Genomic DNA, 23,060 nt, shown 5'->3' on the forward strand with positions numbered 1-23,060 from the left:
ACTTTGATATTTGTCCTTTAAAGGCAAGAAGCTAAAATGCTAACTTTCTAATTTAATTTCTACAGCAATACCTGGATGTTCAGGTGCAGCATTTACTCTTTGAAGTCCAACTGCTTGTACTCCACAGGGACTTCAAAGACAAACTGGTGTTACCTCCTCCAGGAAAGAAGTGTTGAAGGGTTTAGGAAGAGGGCTGGCAGAAGATGACAGGTTTGCAGAGAAAGCCTGTAATATTTTTAGGAAAATCCATGCAGATTATAGAGAAAGACCTCTTTAAAATTCAAAAACAAGAGGGAGTAGACAGCAGAAAGACTAAAAGATGTATTTGATAATATCAGCAATTTAAAAAAGACAGCTCAAGTAGAAGCTGGAATTCTTTCTCTGAAATGAGTCTTTTTCATGCCTTTTATTGTTTTCATCTTATGCAAAACTACCAGTAAGTACAGCTTTACCTACATCATTCTGGTGTAATTCGGACCACAGTCAAATCAATTAATAATATTAAAAATTTTCAAATAAGTTCTTGTTATTCTCTCCTTCTGCAAGCTCTTCCAAGGGTACATCTTTCTTTCAGCATGTGGAGTCCAGATTGTTTGTTTTCTTCAAGTACTAGAATTCTCTTCTGAGTTTGGAAGTAAAAGATCTAATCTCAGAGAAGAAACACTTTCAGTGAATGTTATGCAGTCCATAAGCCATGGGAGCCAGAGATCTTGTTGGTGGGAACCAGCGCATTCCGGCTGGGAGCAGCAAAGCTGTGCCAGTTTGCGCTGCTTCAGAAAGCTCCGTCTCTGGCTGACATGAGACCTTCTTCCAGCAGCCTGGAGTACAGTTAGTGCTAGCATTGATCTGGCAATGAGGCAGCCCACAGGAAGGGATAAATTCTCAACCTTTGAAGGATGATAAGATTTTTTCAGCAAAGATTAGTACAATGGGTGGTAATGGAAGATGATGATAAAAAAAAAGAACCAAAGCGAATAAACTGCTGTCATCCTTGTGATATGAAGTTGCTCAAAAATATAAGACTTTTGACATCTGGCTATGTTCTTCAATATTTTAATTTCCACTTGATTATCATGGTGATTTGGAGATTTATATTTGATTAGGTACAGGGAATATAGGTACTACCAAACTGTAGATCAGTTTGTCAAGACAGCGAAAAGTTAATTGCATGTACTTGAGAAGGTAAGGATTCAGCCTTTCCCATACATATCTGTCCATGTAGTTAAGTTTTTGCCTGCTGCTCCTCTACTCCCAGGCTTGGCAGATAAATAGTTGTTATTGTGATGTGGAAAACCTTATTTTCCTCATTTGGCAAGTGTTTCTGTTGAAGTTGGCAGGATAAATTAGCCTGGGGAAAGCTATCCAAAGTAGCACTGGATAAGTTTTGGAGCAAGAATAATGTATATACATCGTCTACATATATAATTTTCCTGAAAATAGGACTATAACTAGGCACCTCCATTGCTATTTTGGAAAAAAAACAAAACAAAACAAAGCAAAACAGACCAGACTCTTAATAAGACTCAGTTTAAATCCATGGAGGATCCCTGAGGATCTGGGATAATATGAATGCTAAGTGCCAAGGCCTTAGCATATGCCAATTACCTAATACTTTGCTCTTTCAAAAAGTCGTATCCACTGCTCTGATCTTTATTTCTTCAGCGTTTTCTGTCCCCTGTGGTTACCTGAAGCTGGTGTTGATAAACTTCAGAACTGTGAACTTTCTAAATCTTGTGTTTCAGGGGGATAATTTAATCACAGAATGTCACTACAGCACTGTGGACCGAATTCGCATGACATGGGTAAGAAAAGTTTTAATGGATCAAAATAAGTACACAGATAATATTGGGGACTAAAATCTTTTTCATAAAATGCTCTTTAAAAATGTGAACTTACTTGCTAATGCCTGTGTGCACATAATTATGTATTTTCTTTCCTTTCATAGATTCTTAGGTTTTAAAGTCATCAGGACTGTGATGATCATAGTCTGATCTCTTGCATAAGGCATTCAAATGACTAGTTTATAAAAATGAGCTAGCCAGCTCAGAAAAGATCTTTAAAAATCAGACTTCACTAGTATAAGGAGTGCTTTCTTCATCACATGTATTAACATGCAAATTCTGCATATTCTAATTAATTATTTTTATGAACTTGTTACGCATTTTTCCCTGAAGCTGTAATTACCAGTTTTTACATATTGATTTTTACTTTTGCCGTGACTAAGGTGGGACCATGTGATTTTGTGGCTAACATAGAATCCAGACAGAACACAGGTCCTTTGGGCTGAGAGGAGGAGGCTGGGTGCAGTGATCCTCTGTGCGTTACCCTTCTCCTGTGGTGGGTTTTCCAGTGTCAGGGACCCTTCTGGACAGCTGCTGCCCGGGCGGTGCAGAAGCCCACACCATCTCCCCTGGGGAGCCAGGGCATGAGGAGTGGCTGTGCTGCAGCCCCAGGTGCATGTCCACAGCAGTGGATGAGGCAAGGCCATGGCCAGGGGGTAAGCATTCCCTTCAGGGTTGAGAGGGTCTGGCTCAGGTTTGGCACATGGCAGCGCATGGTTAGGTTAGCAGAGGCCAGGAGCTGGACGTTGCAATGTGGACACTTGGGTTTGGAGGTGAAGCAAATTTGGTTGTTGGGACATGAGCTGGATTGTGCCAGCTGGCTGCAAAACCAGAGAGTGATGCCAGATCCACTATGTTTATGGGAGGGATGTAGCCACCAGCAGCCAGCGTTCACTAGGGGCTGATCCCACTTCTTTGGGAGGGACTGGATCCAGTTCTCCAGCAGGTGAGACCTAAGAGGTTTCTGTTTGGCAAGGGAGACCTGGTCCTGGCATCCAGAGAGCACAAGGATACCTCTCCCTCTTGCGTGTAGGTGCATGCAGTAGGTATATAAATAAAAACAAAAGCATGAGAACAAAGGCTTTTGAATTTTTGTCCTATTTTCCTGTGTGGAGATCACGCTAGCTCTTGGCCCTTAGTTCGTGTGTTTTGTCTTCTCCATTCCTACTCCTGTGGTTCTGTGAGATTTGTGGAATTGTTCCCACAAGGGGTTTAGGAACGTGCAGCTCATAATTCTGTCTGTATTTACCAAGGTTAATTTTAAATTAGTTGTTTGTCCCATGGATCTCAATGGAAGACTGTTTAAGAGTCTGTTTCTTCTGCTAGCTAAAAATCTTACTCTAATTAATTATTTTATAGTTAGCGCTGATTTGTTCTTGAGACAACATTATCTGTTAACTTAAACAACTCTTTTCTTTCTTACTCTTTTTCTACATATATACGCACAAGGACAGTCCATACAGACACATATTCCATCCCAGTCTCCATTTTACTAGACAAAGCTCATTTAATTTCTTATGAAACAGACTAGATTTTTCCTACTTCTGCTCCACTTTGAAGCCTTTTTTTCTGAAACATGGTAGATATAAGTACCTTGGAAACAGCTGAAAACAAACCTGAACTTCTCAGATAGTACTCTTCAACATAATAGGAGTCTTATTTTATTGATAGTTGTTCTTTCTGACATCTTTTAAGCTCAGGAGCTATTGCTGAGCTTGCAGTGTATTTTATAACTAATTATGTAATAACTTCTTTCTACTTGATAACCAAATGTGCAAGGAAATCCTGTTGAATTGGGCCTCCTGAAATACATTTCATTAGCATATAAATGCTAATCAGTGTTTTTATCTGTGGGATTCCGATGCTATCTTGATTAAAAGAAAAATCCCATTTTCAGGGTGGTCTGAGCACCAGGAATGAAATGTGCCTGTCGTATCTGCTCTATTACCCGAGAATCAACCTCACCCGGTGTGCGAGCATTCCAGATATAATGGAACAACTCCAGTTCATTGGTGTTAAGGAAATCTATAGACCAGTCAGGTAAGTAAAATGCTTATGCATATGTATAGAACCTCTATTTCTGTCTGTGGGATTCCAGGGTCATTTTATACAACCTTTATTTCTTTCTGATTGTGCAACATGTTGCAGGGTCACTCATAGATCTTCTTTTTGGTCAATATGCTGTGCTGTTACTTATTTCTCCTGCCAAATTATTTTGCATTTTTTTTTTTTTATAAAAAAGCAGTTTCTTCTGTTAAAGAAATGATACTTCTCACAGCAGGTTTTTTTTTCACCACAACCATGTGTAAAAAGACTATGTATCAATGTCGATTTTTCAAATCTATTAATTTATCAAAACATAGCAGTGTTTTACATATATACAGATAATTTTGAAAAAGGAGTTTGGGAACATGAATATTGAATTACCCTGGGTCGATTTGTTGTCAGTTATTATGCTTAAGTCACTCAGTGCAACCAGATCCTAGAACTGTTGCTACCTATAGAGCTTAACAATGGCTGGGTGACACTGCTAAAAGTGCACAAAAGGGGAAGAGCAAGGGCAGGGACTGTTACCATTTAGGCAACTCAGGATCCGTCATAACCACCATGAAGGTCCATGCAATTCAGCAGACATCTGACTGCTGGGGTATGCCACAGGCTGGGGAATTTTAAACAAGGCGTTATAGTTTCTCCAGTAAATCAGCAGAAGTCTTGCTGTCCTTCATCATGAGAGTCCTTGGCAAGAACAAAATACTTCTCAGTGTGTTGTTGGATCTGGCTTTTCTGCCCTTTAGTGTCAGTGAGATGACCTGCACAACGATATTGCTCACTAAAGGCAAGAAAGATATCCAGAATTTAACAGAATGATTTCCAGAATCTAACATAAAATTTAAATTTTGGTTGGAGATGGAAGGAAGCCCACTATAGACAGGATAAATCTGTGTGAACACATGAAAATCAATAAATAGTGTATTTCAGTTTTTAAGGGCTCCTTACAGCACTTAAAATTAAATCAATTTTACAATCAAAGGAAGTAATTGTAAACAGAGTGAGAATAATCTAAAGAGAAAGTGCCCAAATGAATGAAATGCAGAAATGTAATCAAACAATAGAAAGTAGAATGCACTATTAGTGGTGAAAGCTGAATTACATTTGTATTGTTAGTTGCAATAAACTAAAGTAGTAGTAAGATTTTAACATGAAATTGTTTAATAGTGTGTTATCAAATTTAAATTTTAAAAGTTGTCTTTCCTTATACAGTTTATCTTAACAAAACCATATAAAACTATTATTGCAAAGTAATTTCATGTACAGGCTTACTAGTCTTAGTTCTGAAATTCATATCAAAGACAGAAGAGTTTGAAGAAAGACACAACACAATCAATGTCTGCTACATTTTCCACACTATTTCTATTTACAATCTCTTTTAATACAGGGAGAACACAGTTTCTAAATTAGTCCTAGCTAAAAGAGTCTTTCTGAGCTTAGAAAGAAAATGTTCTAACAAATGTATGCTCTCTCGAGTGTTCATTCATGATAACTGCACTTAAGGAAAAAATGCACATTTGGCCTGAGGAAATAAAGATGTTTTGAATAGAGTAAGTATGCAGACTGTCTGCCACAAATGGAATAGTAATTAGAAGAAGAGATTATTAATGCCTCTAGTATTTATGACCTAATCCACAATTCTTGTTTCATTAAGCTCTGTCAGCCTAAGGATATGTGACCTGATACTCATCTCTCTTGTGTCAGTCTTACACTGGAATTCCTTCACTGACTCGTGTAAAGTCTCTCTTGACTTACACATAAAGGCAAACTGGAAGCGGGATCAAGGCACTGTGGTTCACTTTAGAACTCTTTTTTCCCTCAGTCTGGTGGCACAGACAGTGATATAAATTCTGAGCAGCTGAGGGGAAAGCAATTGGGCCACAACAGTGTAAAATACTTGCTTGATTAAAATTATGTCCTCTGCCTAGATGTTGTGTAGAGCATAGGCAGCAGTTTGCCTAAAGCAAGTGGGAGACAACCTACTGGAAGATAATATGGATGTCTGAAGTGCTTTGAAAAGATAACTCATGCTCCAACCAAAGTATTAATTAGGTTACTTAGATAAAGTTTTAGCCACTTTCACTCTTCCACTAGCTGTATTGGACTTTCTGTTTTTAAAAACTTGACCAGTCTGCCATGCTGTTTCCATTCATCCTGGTAGAGTCAAATAAGGAGAAAGCAAGAACAATGGAAAAGGTTTTCTTTAGCTGTGTGTTTTGGTTTTTTAAAAATTTTTCTTTCATTATTATTTTTGAATTTTCTTTACTAAATGGAAGACAAGAAACCTCATTCCTCCCCTTTCCACATTTTCAACTGGTGGGGAATGGGATTGGCCCCACCTGTTCATGGGGAGAATTCCTACACATGGGCATATAGTCAGATCTCTTAGAGCACTGCAGAAGGTCTCTATCCCACCCCTGGCCAAAAGTCCCCTTGCAGCCAGCAAGTAGGGACATGCCAAAAGGCAATGTCCACAACACCAGTTATTCTCACTTGATCATTTGACGCTGCTGCCAACCAGCGCATATTAGAGCAACACCTGTGCTAGGCTGAGTTTTGACCTATTATCTGGGTTCTGACCAGAAGCTTGGCAGCAGCTTTCTAATGGCAAACATTTCTTTGCAACACTGTCTGCCAAGCCTAGCAAAGGGTGTGGCTTTTTCTTTTGTTTTATTTTTTTTGAGAAATTACAACAGCAGATCTGTTTTTTTTATTGCCTGTGTATTCAGTTTGTAGATCAGAGAACAGCAGTGTAATTCTTTTTCTTAACTTAAAGTCTTTCATTTCTAAAAGCATCTGTCAGTAAGTTCTAAACTGCTGACAAACTTTCATAAGGCTGTTGAGATCAATGAAACTGCATCAATTTTCAGTAGCAGAGAATTTAGGTGAGAATGTGTGTTAGGCATAATACACATTAGTAGTACATTTGTGTTTCTGAGTAAATTATCCAAAAGCTGTTCCTCATCAGTTCCAACTTGATGGTATTTATCTATTTTTTAAAATCTTTTTTTTTTCTTTTTTTTAGGACTTGGCCTTTCATTATCAAAAGTCCTAAGCAATATAAAAACCTGTCTTTTATGGACGCAATGAACAAATTCAAATGGTCCAGATCTGAGGGTCTCTCCTATAATGAACTTGTGCTTAAATTACCAGTGAATGTGAGGTGTTCCAAAACAGATAATGCAGAATGGTCGGTAAGTCTAAGTGTTGAAAAGGAGGCAAAAATGCCATGAAACAGGTGTGATTTACTATGCTTCATTGTGTGGGAGTAAGTACCTGGTTGCATGTCTTCAAACTGTTTACACGGCTATATTGCATGTACATACAATAACAAATGATGAGAATGTTTTATCAATGCTTTCCTCTAACTCAAGTTCTGGAAGTATTTAAAAAGAATAGAAAACTTGAAGCTCAGATCAGCACTTGGGATCAATACTAGGAGTATGGAGTCTTTCAGTGTGTGTGGAACTGATCAGAGGGTAACCGTGTGTGTTCAGATTAGGTGACCAAGTTAGAAAGCTGTTTTCCCTTGGCTACCTCCATTGTCAGGGACTTTTGTTAGTGTCTTGCGATGGGTGATTCAAAATCCCTGAACCAGATTTCTTCTCTAAGTCACTCTGTAGGGGGAAACTTATTGACTGTATAAGGAAGCCTAAAGAATCTAAATTCTTAACTCAGGCATCTCGACTACCTAAAGTTATATGAGTACTTTCCCAATACCTCTTGCTCTTTCGTTGGTCTTGTGTTTTAGGAATGTCTATAGTATTGGGCCAAAAAAAGTACACTTGGATTGTATGTTTCTTTTGTCCACCTTTGGAAGATTTTATCTTCTATAGTTTTCCTTTCCAAATTCTCTTGATGAAAAAAACTGTATGATAAAAAATAATTCAACAGTAACTTATTATTTATTCTAAATGTCTACTGGCATTTTAACAGGACTGCTGGGAAAAAACTGTCCTCTTTAGTATTGATGTGTATTTATGAAGAACTATTAGTGCATGTAATATCATCCTTGAAGGAGATGCTGAAAAATATATATTGCTCCTTGAACTCCTTTACACAGTCCAAATTCAAGACTCCATTTTACTTTTTTGAGCTTTTCTGCTCAGGAGGGGAGATTGTCTCATAGTGCTGGCTTATCTCCTACTGTGATTTTAGGCCAGCCTAACAGAGTTGATATCAGATACTACTGATGAAATAATTCCTAGGAAAGGACCTTTGTCTCATTCTCCTCACCCCGCAAAACAGCTCACACTGCCTTGTAGCAGGTCACACAGTGCTTTCAGGTGGTGGAGAAATTGCCCTTCCTGCAGTGGTGTTCTCGGGTCTTTCCAACATTGATCAGACTGTTCTGCCTGTGGGATGTCAATGAAATACTGTGTGCTCTAAGTAATCAAAGAGGTTCCATTTTTTTCTGATATTTGTCCCATTGCAAACCTCCTGTGAAAAGCAGTTATTGACAGTACATGTGACTATTCACTATTCTTGGTTAAACTTGACCGTTGCAACTGCTGTCCAGTAGCAGTTGCATAGCCACTCGTTCACTGATTATTTGCCAGAGGACAAGTTAAGAAGATGAAAAGCATACAGAAGTTTTATCAGGAGGGGATAGACTTCTTTTTTAAAAAATTCTATGCTTTCTGGAAAATGCTGTTCCCCTTTATCTTACAGGATGGTGGAACAACACAACTTAAAGAACGTAGTTCAAGAGTGAGCTCACTGGAACTGGGAGTGCTTAGTTCTTTTTAATCATAGTTTCCTATTTCAAGTGACTAGGACATATTCATCAAAGCTAAGATTAGGACTCTTTCCTTTCCCTTCTCTTATTAGTGATATTACATTAAATTTGCCATCCTCCTCAAAATCAAGAACAGATTTAAACTGAATGTCCAAGCAATCAGTGAATTGTTACAAGAAGGAAAAAACTTGAAGCAGAGGAAGTGAGTTGAAAATACTTTTGTCCTTTTGTAGGGATGGTCTCTTGATCAGTGTTAGTCTTTCATTGTGTTTGCTAAGATTAAGTCAATATTTATTTTTTTTTTTTCTGCAGTGAAGGGTAATTGAAACATGGAAAAAACCCAAAGCAAGCACATGCTGTGCGGGTGGGGATTCAAACTTTCAAAAATATTTGTGCCCAAGGGCTCGCTTTTTGCAGAGCTTCTTTTCTTTAATGTGTAGAGAGTACATTTAGGAAAAGCATAGCCAAGCAGTGTACCCAAATCTCTCCAATTTCATGTCAAAGCCAAAACAGGCAGGTAGTTGTGTCTAATGCCATAAAAATTGCCCTGATTTGTAAGGGAGAGTAAAAAATGCCCAGTATGTAGAAATTTGACACTGCGGTAGGTGGCCCTGCTTGAGCAGGATCATTGGACCAGATGACCTTCAGAGATCCCTTCCAACCTCAACCACTCTATGATTCTGGGAAATAAATTTGTGCACAATTAACTGTCTTTTTATCTGCCAGAAAGATGAAAACAAAAACCAAACCAACCAAAAAATCCCACAAAGCAAAATAAGGTCATACAAATCAACCAACAGCAGCCTAACCTTGCTTTACTGGAGAGGATGCCAATGTGTACAGCTGTTCCTGAGCTGAGAACAACGGATATGCATACTGACTGATCATTTGGTGTGCAATACATTACTATTTTTACTGAGCTTGATGTCATCACAGTGAGAGTCAAAACCCCAGTACAAAACTAACAATAGATTCTCATGCAAGCTGACAACTAGTTAGGGAACAAAATACAGATTTCTAATCTTACTTGACAAAACTCTGATAATTTTTTATTATTTTAATTGCAGATCCAAGGCATGACAGCTTTACCTCCTGAAATAGAGAGACCATACAAAACAGAACCAATAATATGCAGCTCATCTTCCTGTTTATGCTGCAGTTTGTTCCTCACTCTGTTGTTTGTTGTACATGTCACAGCCAGTACCATGGGAAACATTGGGCCCTTTCTATAATAATTTTTATTCATTTGTGTTCTGTATGCCATGCAAGTTCTGATGTGTTTGCACTGTTGCTATTGTAGATTTATTTTTTTACATATTAATAAACTAAATTTGCCAGTTCAAAATAAAATGGGTACTTCCTCTGAAAACTGGGATTTTTTGTTTCCAATGTAAAGTATGTATAAAACACAGTGGGTACACTGGCACATTGCATATTGAAATCTTTTCCTGTACCATTTTGTTACACTTTGTCTTAGCTCTTTCACGTGGTGTTTTCAAAACCAACTATGTATATGGGTAAAATTAATAAACTAAAAGCAACTTAGTTAACCACAATCAGCCTGGTGTGTGCTGCATTATTTTGTCTCAGTTCTTGACATCTGCAGGTTATGAAACTATTTCTCTTCAGACAGGTCTTGCAAACATGCATTTGGGCATGTCTGATTTACACCTGTCATAAAGCTACAGGAAGGATTCATTCAGGGAGGACATTTCTGGGAGCAACACATTGCAAACCATCTCTCCACCTTAAGAGAAGAGAGTGCTATGGGTGTGAAAGGGATGAACCCCCAAACCTCCCCATAGTGATTGCTGTACGAGTCCTTCAACTTGGCAGATGTGTTTCCCCCTCTTTTCTGTTCTTTAACTCTTCTCCAGTCCCTCGCAATTCAGTGTGTTTCTTTTGTCTTAAAGTATTTGTACAGTGAGTAAAGCTTTGGTGAAGGGGAGACACACCTTTGCTAGATTCAATCTGGATAGTAGCAGCAATGGAGATCTGTCTCACAGCCGGGCTCTGGCATACACAGGGAGCAGGAGTATGAGCCTGCCAGGAGCTATTGTTAGTGCGTGCCGAGCATCGCAATAAGCCAAACTGTTGATCAAGAGGTTATTTTTGTGTCTCGTGTACAATTTTTTATTTATTTGCAAATCTGCAACTTTTTTACTCAGATGCTGTTGGGCAGGGAAGATTCCCAAAAGATGCCTAATTTATTGCTCCCCAATGAAATTAGGCATCACAGTAGAAAAGGACTTCGAACATCCAAAACCTCCCTTATTTTCATAGCCACATTGCAGTTCCAGTAAACTATAATTTTTCTACAGTGCTGCATAAACTTTAATAAAGTGTGGCTATATAAATAAGTTGTTTTGGATGTTGAGAGTGCTTCCCTGACCACTGCAAGACCTGCACTACAACTAAGCTCTGTAGACTTAAGTTACATACAGACTTTGTTAACACACATTTTATGTCATTGAGCACTCTTATGCAGTGTGGTGAGTCCAGAGCAGATCAAGTGCCTGACTGAGCTGAGATAAATTGGTTGTCTGAACATTTTTGTTCATTAACTGTTAATGACTGATACCTGGATGTGTAGTTGCAGCTTTTAATGAGGGCAGGTTGTTCTGATGCAAAGAAATGTCACAGAAGGAAAATGAGAGGATTTGGGAAGTGTCTTTGTATTTGAGAAGTGAGAAGGAAAGCATCACAAAACTGGTAAGGCTTCTTTTGTGGGTAGCCAAAATGACAATGTGTGTGATAATCAACACAGAAGAGAGGCACTGAAGCAGCTAATGCCTCAAGTAGAGATGAAAGAATTAATCGAGTATAGATTAATTTTCTAGAAGCTGTAACAATCTCATTACAAAATTTATGCATAAAGGGAGTTTAAAACGAGCCCTGAAGACAGAGTTTCACAGGACCTGCTTAATCTTCCTGATGCTGCAGTCTGCACTTGGACTGAGAGCAACTCCCACCAAATCGTGGGGAATTTCTTTGCCATTGTTGGGCAGCTGCTTGCTGTAAATATACCTGGACTGTGGTATGTTGTCCCATCCTTCCCACTCGTGCTAGCTAAGGTAAGGAAAATGTATATGCCATATAGCATATGGATTTTTTTTTTTGTCAAACACCTGAAGTTTCAATAAAGAAATGTAACTTTGTAGGTGTCTCCTTCCTGCCAGCAGAAGAGCTACGCTTTTCTGTTTTGTATTCCTGAATGGAACTGGTTGAAAAATGAAAACCAAATAACAGTCATAGTGAACTATAGGCAGAAAAATGTTCCAAGTGATTATTTGTACAGATCTGTTCTGAATGTGAAAAGCTAGGGCATCCTCCCACTATGGTATCGGAGACTCCAGGGTGCATCTTACCCTGATGCCCACCTTACATCATAATGGAGGGTAAGATGCGCCCTGGAGGAGTCAGGGAGCCTTAGCTTTTCTTACACTTAAACTCACCTGTAAAGCGGGCATGTTTGAACAGCTTTTTGTCAGGGAGGAGGGGAAAAAAGGATAGGGAATTAAATGAGAAAAGAGCATTTGTGTTGGACATGGGAGCCCTTTAACATGCAGTGCAGTCTCTCATTTGCCGATAGATGTGGGCTACTGGCATCCATCCTGTGTTGACTTGTTTGCAACAAAGATAAAGCAGATCTAGGGTTATTTTCCATTGACTTGGCTGTTCTCTGATTTGATGCAGTTTCTTATCTACGGGGATTTCCTTTCCATAGGCACCCGTCCTAAGAACATATGAACAGATGGGTGTTTGTTGTTGCCATCCAGTAGGCCACGAGGTGATGTAAGGCACAGACGCCTCAGAAAGGATGTCTGTGAGAGATAACTGCCAGTATATCAGGAAGACCTGCTGTATATACTGAAAGTTCATTTTTGTTTAACCTGCAACTGCTTTATAACTTCTGGAGGAAAATTTTGCTTCACAGGTAAATACAGAGAGACTGGTGATACAGTTCTGGGATACTTCCAACTAAAAGGATTCAAAACAAAACGCATTACATTATGAAAGAAACTTAAAATGAGAAAAAAAATAAAAGCTCCAAGTCTGAAATTGACAAAAATTCTAAGCAAGGACAAAGGTGAAAAATGCCACAAACTAACTCCATGCCACTGAATTAAAAACAGATGAGGCAAAGAGATACCTTGTCACACTTCACATGAAAAAGCTCTTAGGTACAGATTTCTGTAGTTTTCTTTCAATATTGTGCTATGCTAAAGCATATAGTCTTGCATTATAGAGTTAACCAAAGCTTTCATAATAGTTAAAAGTATATATAATAAATACTGTTTTCAAGCAAACCATGGTAGAGGAGAGGATATTGACCATACACTGGAAGATCAATGACTTAGAGATGATGAGCACAAAATGACTAAATGTAATACTTCCTATTAAGAATTCTGCTATTCAGAGCTTTTCTGTATGAAGAAATGTGTTAAGAATTTCTAGTGAGAAGCTAAATATGTAACTATTTTAGTGAGATAAGGAGTTGCATTCTGGAATAGCAGTTGAAAATGCCATTCTCCTTAAATCAGATTCCCCACACCATGGTCCAGCTACCTGTCACCTGTATATCTAGAGATATACTATTAATAATATTTAATTACTTTTTGTTTTGTTATTTATTCATTATGAAGCTTCCATTTAACAAACATATGTCCCTCCTCAAATATTCACACTACCTGAATCAACAACCATTTGGGATTTTGCCTGTTTGTTGTAAAACCAGGATGCAGGAAAACTGAGAAGGGAGCATTGGACCTTACGTAGCTCTTTGATTTACCCCTGTAGGGGACGGCGTCATTCTCTGCTCGCATATCCCATCCACCAGACCCATCGTATGACCCCGTGTCAGCCCATCTGTGCCTGCATGGCAGTGACACAGGCTGGGTGCAAGTATGGACTGACACAAGGGCGAGAAGCAGAGCTGCAGCTGATGGGAGTGCAACTGTGCTGGGCTTAAGCTCTCCCACTAGGGAGGTCTGGCGTGGTGACTGGACTGGTTGGTTAAAAAGAGGGACTGTATGGCCACATTATCCCAGATGCTGAAGAGGCACAAATTTAATAAATAAAACCTAGCAGAAACACTGGCCTCATTCTCCTCTTTCCTCCCTTCATGAAGAAAGTGACTATTTTTAGACCAATTATTACTTCTGGAATGTTTAAGAATTTCCACTCTTTCCGCTCTCTGCCTCTTATTTCTGATTTTCGATACAACCCTGTCTTGCATGACAGAGATAGGAAACTTATCCCAAACCTTTTAGCAAAGGGGAAAACTGGGAGAAGGGGAAGCTGGGCTGCTTCCTCCATCCCCATGGAGGTTTCCCTGGGCCACTGGTACCCCCAGGAGCATCAGCCCCTCAGAGACCAATGTCCTGCGGGCACACTGAGCCTGGCACAGGCTGAACAAAGGGATGAGGGCAGCCATGAAGTTTCCCTTCTTCAGCCCCTGCAAAGTGCTTATGGTGCAGGTGCCCACCCCCAGCTACCAAAAACCTAAACACTAGTGCTTAGTGCACTCACCTAGGATATGAACGTAATTTATGTCTGTACATCAAAACTAGCGAAGTAGAATATTTTCCCAGACTGAATTTTTAGTTTTGTGTTAACTCTAGTTTACAGGAAAACTGTCAGATATCAGGTGAGCTTAAGATGTTTTAACACATCTAAAAATGGGATGTGTAGTCTGGTTCTGAGAGCTGGCCATTTTAGGACAAGTTATTTTATCCTGCTCAAAAGAAGACATGCTAAAATTCAAGACAAGTCCTTCCAAACCACTGAGCAAGAATCACACCTATCACCACTTGAATGATGCCGCATAATCACATGTGGCTCTTCCTCTTACCCACTTGGTTTGCACTGTATGCACTGACTTCAGTGTTGAAAAGCATTTTCAACAGGTACAGTTAGACTGCAAACTTTTTACAGGTATAAATGTATTTCTCTGCTAAATTTCTCATTACTTCTACTCATCCTGCTCTTCTTTAAGGTAAGAATATGAATGTTACCTATATGAGGTAATGCTCACAAAGGACCATTTTTTTTCCACATAGTGTGTAGGTGCCAACATTAAATGGTGCAAAATTATTTTTAAATGCTGTCATTAACATAATTGTTCTAAAATCTACTTTGCCCTGATTTATGTAGCTGCAGAAGGCAGAACAGAGTGGTAACTCCTGCTTCCAGTACCTATGCTAAATCTGACTACCTTCAAGACAACCTGTAAAAACTTCCAAAACTGCATGCTTTAAACCCCAGCTTTAAAAATATGCAGAGAACACAAAGCTTTTCCCAGACAACTGCGGTGAGCACACCACTGACTCCAGTAACATTTGTTTGCTACATATTCTGCTTTTCCATTCTTTGTAGCCTGATGGTGGCCTGTTGGTTATGCCTTCAGCAGTGATTTCTGCGCTGGCCACACGTGGAGGAGTTCAGGGTCTCTGCTGCTCTTTGCTCTTTGGCTGTGGTGAGGAGGGATGGAACGGAGTGTTGCCACCAGCTTTTTCATGGCTGCCCTGCAAATTGCCTTGGGTTTCAATGAAACTGATAAGGCGTAGCCAAATATATTTCCTTGGGTATATAGGAAAGGAAATTCACAAAATTGGACAAAACTGTATTTTAGTATGTGACAAGAACTCTGAACTGGAGAAACCACTTAAGTGTATTATCTGTTCTACACAGATTTTAAATATACATGGCTGCTGAATGTAAAGGTATAAAGAAAGTGGGACTTTTTAACAATGCAAAGGAGATTATTTGATCTGATATACAGGGAAAATGTTCAGTACCCTGGGAATACCTGCCTTAGAAGCCAAATTTTCATCATAACATATAACCATTGTGCACGGTCATGAACAGTTGATGAACAGTGCAGAGATGGCTGATTAAATACTTGTTGGAGTGTCCTTTTAAAATTACTGAAGTTTAAACTGTACTGCTAAGATTTTTAAGAAGGTCTTTTGAATTAAATATTCACCTTTTTAGTTAAATGCAAACAAACCCTAAAAGTGTAAATAAATGACTTTAGAAAGAGGAAGGGTGGTATGCTGGGAGTGTGCAAGTGATAATGTTACAGGCTCAGATGGTAGCAACTGCCTTATCACTGCTTCCTCATAATAAAACCATTGTGCAATTCTTTGCTGGTTCCTGTGAATGGAAGAGTCCAGGATGGACAGAGCACGGCTTGTGTTAGCTAGGATAGGCAACATCTTTCATCTCCCAGACTTACTAGGGTTAAAATATTTCAGTTTATTTTTCTTTGAGTTAAACTCTTTCTATTATATTTTTAATTATTAAGAACGTGTCTCAATCATAATGCACGAATCAACTTTTATGATGTCATAGGCAGCATTTTTTTAACTGACTAGCTAACTAGATACGTATTGCAGCAGTTCTCAGTTTGCAGAGCATGCTTTTTGGGAGAGGACTGACCATCTCTCTTGAAATATCACAACCTTTTAATCATTGAAAAGATGTAGAATATGCAGTGGGACATATTTTTCATTCAACTTATATCCATTCCTTGTATTTTAAGCCTCAGGTGCTAAAAGCATATGTGGGTTCTTTGGGTTTTTTATGTACCCACTGTACAAAAGGCAGTCCTTTTTCCCTAGCTGCCATGCATCCCTACATATTGTTGATTTTACCTGGGATAAGCCACAGCTCCTTAAATGACCACCAGGGACACCTTCCTGGTCTAGAGGAAGGTGTCCCTGCTGATGGCAGGGGGGTTGGAACTAGATGATCTTTAAGGTCCCTTCCAACCCAAACCATTCTATGATTCTACGATTCTATGATAAATGACAAGTGTTATTCCCTCTACCTCGTTTCAAGCCAGCTGAGGCTTCTAGTTGCTCTTTGTAGCAGAGGAGGACAGTGCAGAACACAGGACAACTCTCCTCTGATAGTACTTCTTGTGAAGGAACACTTTGCACAAGATCATACTAACAAAATATTTACTTTAAGCAAGTATCTTTTTGCACTTGCCATGTACTCTGTATGCAGCAGACTCATGAAACAACAAATCTGGGGCATCAGATCTCAACTAGGACAACAAACTGCAATTTCCTACCAGTGACGACTAACACTGTGGCGCTGAGGTGAGCTCTGAAAGAGAAATCTCTTACTGTAAATCACCAACAGATTGTTTAAATACTCCTGGGGAGTTACTAGCAAAGTAAATTGCATTTGTAAGACTGTTACATATGTAACACGGGTTACATGCACAGCACCTTGTAAGTGCTGACAGCTTCTTCTGTCCTAGTGAGCAAGAAACCACCAGGAAGCTTCATTACAGGTGGTTTACAACTCCCTTACAAAATAGGGGAAAAGAAAAAAAAAATTACTCTGTCTTCTAGTTTTATCGGCCTGAACAACAGTTTCCTCAGCATTAGCGTTCCTCAGCATTGGCATTATTTAGCCATGATCTAACTTCCCCATCTGCAGTGATTTTTAAGAAAGATAACAGTATTTTTTCACTGGAAATTTCTCATCTGTTGAAAGGAAACCTGGCAAAATCCAAGTTGCTGTATCCTTCCCCTGCTCTAACCTAGGGATCAGAAATAAAAAGTTCTTACAGCTCAACACAATACTCTGAAGAGTCTTGCTTTATGAAGGAACAAAAATAATGTCACAATCTCAAATGCCTTTCAGGTTTATTTAAGCATAGATTATCAGTACAAGGGAAAATACATTAAAAATACCTACTTCATCAAGAAAAATAGTATTTCTGTGGGTCTCCTTTTGGTTTTACTGAGAATTTCTGTTCTTGAGTCTGAAAAAGAATGTTGTGTAGTATATTTTTCACTGGTTGTCTTAAGATTGTATGACTGGCTTGTCATCAGGAGATGCTTTAAGATATTTAAGGTGGTAGGGTTTGAAAACTTTTTCATAACCTGTGAAAAACCTTGCAAGGCATTTCTGGGGAATACAACAAACTTCTATAAATATCTATGCCTTTTAGACATCAAGTTACAAGTCTGCAATACACTGTGAAAGCTATAAAAGCTGCTCAAGTGTTAGCCATTATTTGTGGTATCATGTAATAAATCTGGGAGAAGCTATTCCCAGGTTGTGCCTCTCCGGAGAGACTACAATTGAAACGCTGAACCTGGATGCATTTGAAGACTTAACAGGTTGTATTCACTGCTGATATAAGGTGACACAAATCCATTATAGGGCTATATGAGTCTACCTCATCCTTCAACAGCAGAGGAATTGGCCCTTCAAGGCTGGCAAGATGTAGAAAAGCAGGTCAGAAAGTTGAGAAAGCAGGAAAAAAAGTAAAGATAAATATTTCCAGCTGAACACGCCTCCAGAGTTTAGTGCTTTTTAGCTAGAGTGCGGAACAATTGAGATATAGAGAGAAGAGATCCCTATATATGAAATCTGTGGTTAGTTTTGAAAGGCATGACAGAAAGAATAACTGGCTTCATACGTGATGCACTGAACCAAGCCTAGGAGTCTGGGGTTCAGTAGCCTACCCATGCCATCACCAGAAATAATGTGTGCAGTTAAACTAATACACGCTCCAAACCACTCCAAACATGGCGATGGTGGATCAATTTGAAAATATGCATGTAGGAGCTGGATACTACAGATAAAAGAACTGCCAGAAACACACAGGGAGTGTATTTGGTATGAATGAGGAGAAGGAATTAGTAAAGGGAAACTGGGACAATTAGGCACACTAAAATCAGGGAAGGCAAGACTTCCTGATTATTAAATCTGTCCAATTGCTTGTTCATCTTCTTTAAAGGAGTGAAGTTCTGGGGCTTTATTATCTGGGAAAGGTAGTCTTAGATTTCAAAAAAATTGTCTATGACACATCCCTGTATTGGCAGGGGATAGTCTGCTAACCAGATAAAAACCTTCTCTTGTAAACTGAAAGATAAAACATGCCTTTCCCAAGGACCTCTTTCTTTCAAGTAGGTATATTTTTGCATGCATCATGTTCATAACCAAAACTGTGTTAAAGGATTAGTACCTGCCAAAACTGATACTCAGAAATGGTTCTTTTCTGTTTGTTTATATTTTATATGGCTTCACATAGTGTATATGCATTTGTTCTTAAAAAGTGTTTATATCACATTGGAACAGGTTAGAAATTTTGAAAATTGCAAGTTGGGCAAAAGATGTCATACTGGAAAAATATATGTATTAAATTCAGCAGTCAACCTCATTACCACCATGGACAGTAAAATAGATCCTCTCCAAAGTTTAAACTTAATTGAAAACTTTCAGTTTTCAAATACTGCAAGAGGAAAAGTTCCCTTTCAATCAACACTTGCTGGACTAGGAATTATATTCATTTATTTGTTTTTAGTTCCCAGATGTTTTACTGCTATATTTGCCTTTCTCTGGTTTCCCTTTATTCCTGTTCTGCGGCCCTGGCTAGAATTTTCCTATTCTCTGCTACCTCATCATGTGTAACACAAGATCCTTGTTGATCTTGCTGTTAAGTACTAAAGTTTTCATTTTTATTTTGTCTCCTAAGAAGAAAAGCCACTTTACTCTGACTGGCATAAAGAAACAGTTATTTTGCTTGCTCAGCCTTGGTGACTACCAGAACAAGGGTGCTGTTCCTGCCTGCAGAGCTGGATAACAGCCGAGGAGGAATTTTAAAGGGCTGAATTCTGGACTTGGTAGCAGGCAGTTGCCACCTTCCCCAGGCTACGCTATGGATCAGCTCCCCTATGCCCACCCACTAGTCTTTAAGCAACGTGCGGCTGAGATAGCCAGGAAGGAGAAATGGACTTGCTAAGCACACAGTGAGATGTAAGGCTTGCACAACACAAGCTGTTCATGTCTTTTTTTGGTCCCATACCAGCTGGTATTTAGTACAGCACTTAATTTGCAGACAGCTCTTTCCTATGAGCAGAAGTCGAGTATTTCTTTTTTTTCCTCTTTCATGTTTCCCTCTTCAATTTTGCATAAAAACTTGAAAAAAAGGAGAACCAGACGAAAAAATAACTGCTTATTGAACAGCACTCTCTGCTGACTCCTGAGAGATTTGCATGTGGTATCGGCTCGAAGCTTTTCGAGGCTAAAAGAGACACTTCATACGGTGGGAGAAGGGCCACCTTCTGACGAAGAGCTAGAGGAACAGTGTTCAACCATCTTTGATGCCTGTCCTAAATCCTGCCGTTTGCCCTCCCAGCCAAAGAGAAGAGCTCGGTAGTAATAAAGGAAAGCACTGGGGTGAGCTTAACTGGTCCGTTATCCGTGTTTCTCCCATAGCAAATCCCAGGCTGGAACCAAAACGCAGCACTATTCTAACTACTAAAAAGAAACCCAGCTCTGCTCCAGCTATAAACCGAGACACCACCCCAGATCTAAAGCAAAACTGCGATGCAGATAAAACCTCATCACTAAAAAACCCATCGTTTAGACTTGTTTAAGCTTAATAGCGTAAATATCAGTAGTTGAGAGTGTCGGACAGCCCAAAAAGGAAAGGAAATTAAAAACAAACAAGCAAACCGAATAAATAAAATAGAAGCACGAAAGAGAGGTTTGCAGTCAAGACCCTGCCATCTTGTGGCACCGAGGGCGAACACCTCCAGCCTGCAGCAGCCCCGCTGCTGGCAGCGCCGGGCGGGATTTATCTCCGCCTCCACCTCCCACTCCTGCTCTGCGGCCGCGCCTGGCCGGGCAGCCCCGTAGGGAGGGACGCAGCCCTGGGTCCCTGCTGCCCCGCTGACCCCGCGGGGAGACCCCTCCTTGACCGCTGCCGAGAGGAATGACAGGACGTGGGATAGACAGGGGTTTAAATAGTGCAGCGTTTCAGTACTCACCTAATGGGAACTATTAAAAGACTTTTATTGTTTTTTTCTGCCTGTTTTATTTGTCCGTTTCATCTCCCTCTTTCCATTAGCACACAGGATGGCTACTCCACATTTAGAAATACCAAATCTATTTGGGTTTGCTGAATCCAGCATCACAGCAGAGGTTGAGGCTTCTGCGACCACTGCATGTCCCCAGACCCAGCCAGCAGCAAGGCTGAGCGTGTATCCGCTGTAGGCACACGTGCCCACACCTGATATACACATGATATATGCAAATATATGTATACCCACGGCTGGCCACACAAAGCAATACCAACAGTGATGCTTACACATGCACGGACAGCACAAACAGACTAATACAAGTAACAAGTGATAGGACAAGAGGACATGGCCTCAAGTTGCACCAGGCGAGGTTTAAATTGGATATTAGGAAAAAAATTATTCACCAAAAGGGTTGTCATCATTCAAACAGGCTGCCCGGAGAAGTGGTGGATTCACCATCCCTGGAGATATTTAAAAGATGTGTAGATGTGATGCTTAGGGACATCGTTTAGTGGTGGACTTGGCAGTGATAGGTTTTTGGTTGGACTGGATGATCTTATAGGTCTTTTCCAACCAAATGATTCTATGATTCCATGATTCTAATCCTGTTCCCTTCTGTAGCAGTTCAGAATGAAGGTCCATTAGCGGGAAATACATAGGTACATATAATGTGAATCCCTCGAGTAGCTGGGCCCTGGATTTACGAGTCCCCAAGGCCCAATGCCCTGCTGCACTTGCTGGTGCTCAGATACATAAACACACACAGACACACCCCCCTCAATTCCCAAACCCCCAGCCCTGCTCACCAGCCAGTCCAGTGACATGTTGGCTGATGGTCACACACTCACACACACCCCCTCATCCATTCCAGGTGCTGACACGTGTCCCTGTGACCCATGCTCCTGGCTCTAGCTGATGGCACTTGGAGCCCCATATGCACACATGCAGAGGAAAACAGGAGCAGCAGGTAGGAAGACACGATACACAGCACCTCGCAGCTGGTGCCAGTGCAGATTTGTGCTGTGCTCACACACTCTGGGATTGCATTTCCAAAAGAAGAGCTTGGGAAAGAGCGAGTAACTCATTGCGGCTGGAGGTTGGCAGTTCCCGCAGGGATTTGCACAGGAGGGACAGAGAGGGAAGAGGGGGAAAAAGATGCATCATCCAACAACAGGTTTGATGGACATCTGCTGTCAGCAGCCCAGTGAGAAGAGGCTATTGGACTTGCTGGTTTACTACACGCACATCAGAGTGTGCTCTAAGCCCACTTGTACTGCCTGAGCACCCCTCTCCTCCCCAGCTTCATGCCAAGCCAAATTTCTATTCCATGTTTCAAATGAGAGGGGTGCTTCAGAGCCTCCAGGGAAAAGAGACCAGAACATTTTTACTGTGTGAAAAACAATGTATTTTTAACTAACCTCTTACTTGGAAACTAGTGAATCATTTTGGCTGAATCTTTCCACAAATAAAGCAGCCTAAAGCAGACACTAGACATGGAAAATTTCGTCCAAATGAATCGTTCAGAAAAATTATACACGACTAAGAACAAGGCCTGCAAAAGGGAAATAATGGGGAAACCTTAGAAGTAACTGATGCTGTTAAGCAGTTTTACAATAATCCTACTGGAAAGCTGAATAATTCAACAAAGTTTTTTTTAAATTTATTTTCCACCTTTTTTCTTCAATGCTGATTTTTACCTCCCATTTTACCCATCGCTTTGGAGATATATATCAGTACCTGAGACAGACTAGTGCACTTTTACATCTCTCTCCGTAAACTCATGTTACCAGTCACTATGGCCATCCTTTTCTTCAGCATTTTTATCACATGTGAAAAAATTAGAAAGATTTTTCTGGATTGTGATTATTAAAAGTGAGAATTACTAAGAACTTGAAATTCAGTATTTTTCTCAGGTATCTTACAACCTTATCCAGACTTTACTACACATGTTAATTCTTAATTAAGTTGTGAGTTTTATGGTCAACAAGTCCCATGCTGTTATGAAAAAGCAGACTGTGAAATACACATCACCTGGAAAACAACCTATCACTAGCAGTTATAGTTTGCCTCATTTTCTTTTTATTCTCAAGTAATTTTACTGTAGAACAGGGTAAATGCCAATAAGAGGTTGTCAACTTCTTTTTTAAAGTAGTAGGTGAGGGAAAAGTTATTTGGAAAATATTGCATATTGTTTCTCTTGTATCATCTCTTCCTTGGAAGAGTTCATGCTTGCCCAAATAACGTCAAAGCAGTGGAAAATGAAGACTTTTTGAGGTGTGCGTGATACACCTAAATCCACCTCCCTCGTGCCTGTCCTGGTGAGAGTGTCCCTCAGCTCTCCTGCCAGCACTGGGCAAGGGCAGCTGCCTGCAACCTCCTGCCACAAACCAGAGGCTGGGTCATGAAAACAAAGCCAGCTTGTTACTGCCTCCAGAGCTGAGACAGCAGGTCCAAAGGTAAGAGGGACTATTTTCTCCTGTTCTGTAACTTTATTCAGCTCATTCGGACTGGGATTTGGACTGCTTTCTATTCATCTTCCTTTTCTGTTCTCAGCCCCATACCCCAGTAGGTAGACAGCTGGACACACAAGGCTCC

General features: G+C 40.0%; 1 protein-coding gene across 1 annotated transcript in view; it reads left to right on the forward strand.

Annotated features, from left to right (window-relative positions):
* Window positions 1-10,179, forward strand: part of MOXD1 (monooxygenase DBH like 1) — a gene marked incomplete at its 5' end in the record, with an annotated part of 17,232 nt that extends 7,053 nt beyond the window's left edge. Inside the window, 4 exons of the mRNA XM_010170738.2 lie at window positions 1,743-1,802; window positions 3,739-3,881; window positions 6,916-7,084; window positions 9,696-10,179. Of these exons, the coding sequence (XP_010169040.1) occupies window positions 1,743-1,802; window positions 3,739-3,881; window positions 6,916-7,084; window positions 9,696-9,860 (537 nt within the window). The remainder of the gene's footprint in view (window positions 1-1,742; window positions 1,803-3,738; window positions 3,882-6,915; window positions 7,085-9,695) is intronic.
* Window positions 10,180-23,060: the final 12,881 nt, after the last annotated feature.

The sequence above is a fragment of the Antrostomus carolinensis genome, unplaced genomic scaffold, assembly GCF_000700745.2.
Source record: "Antrostomus carolinensis isolate BGI_N321 unplaced genomic scaffold, ASM70074v2 scaffold9416, whole genome shotgun sequence".
NCBI lineage: Eukaryota > Metazoa > Chordata > Aves > Caprimulgiformes > Caprimulgidae > Antrostomus > Antrostomus carolinensis.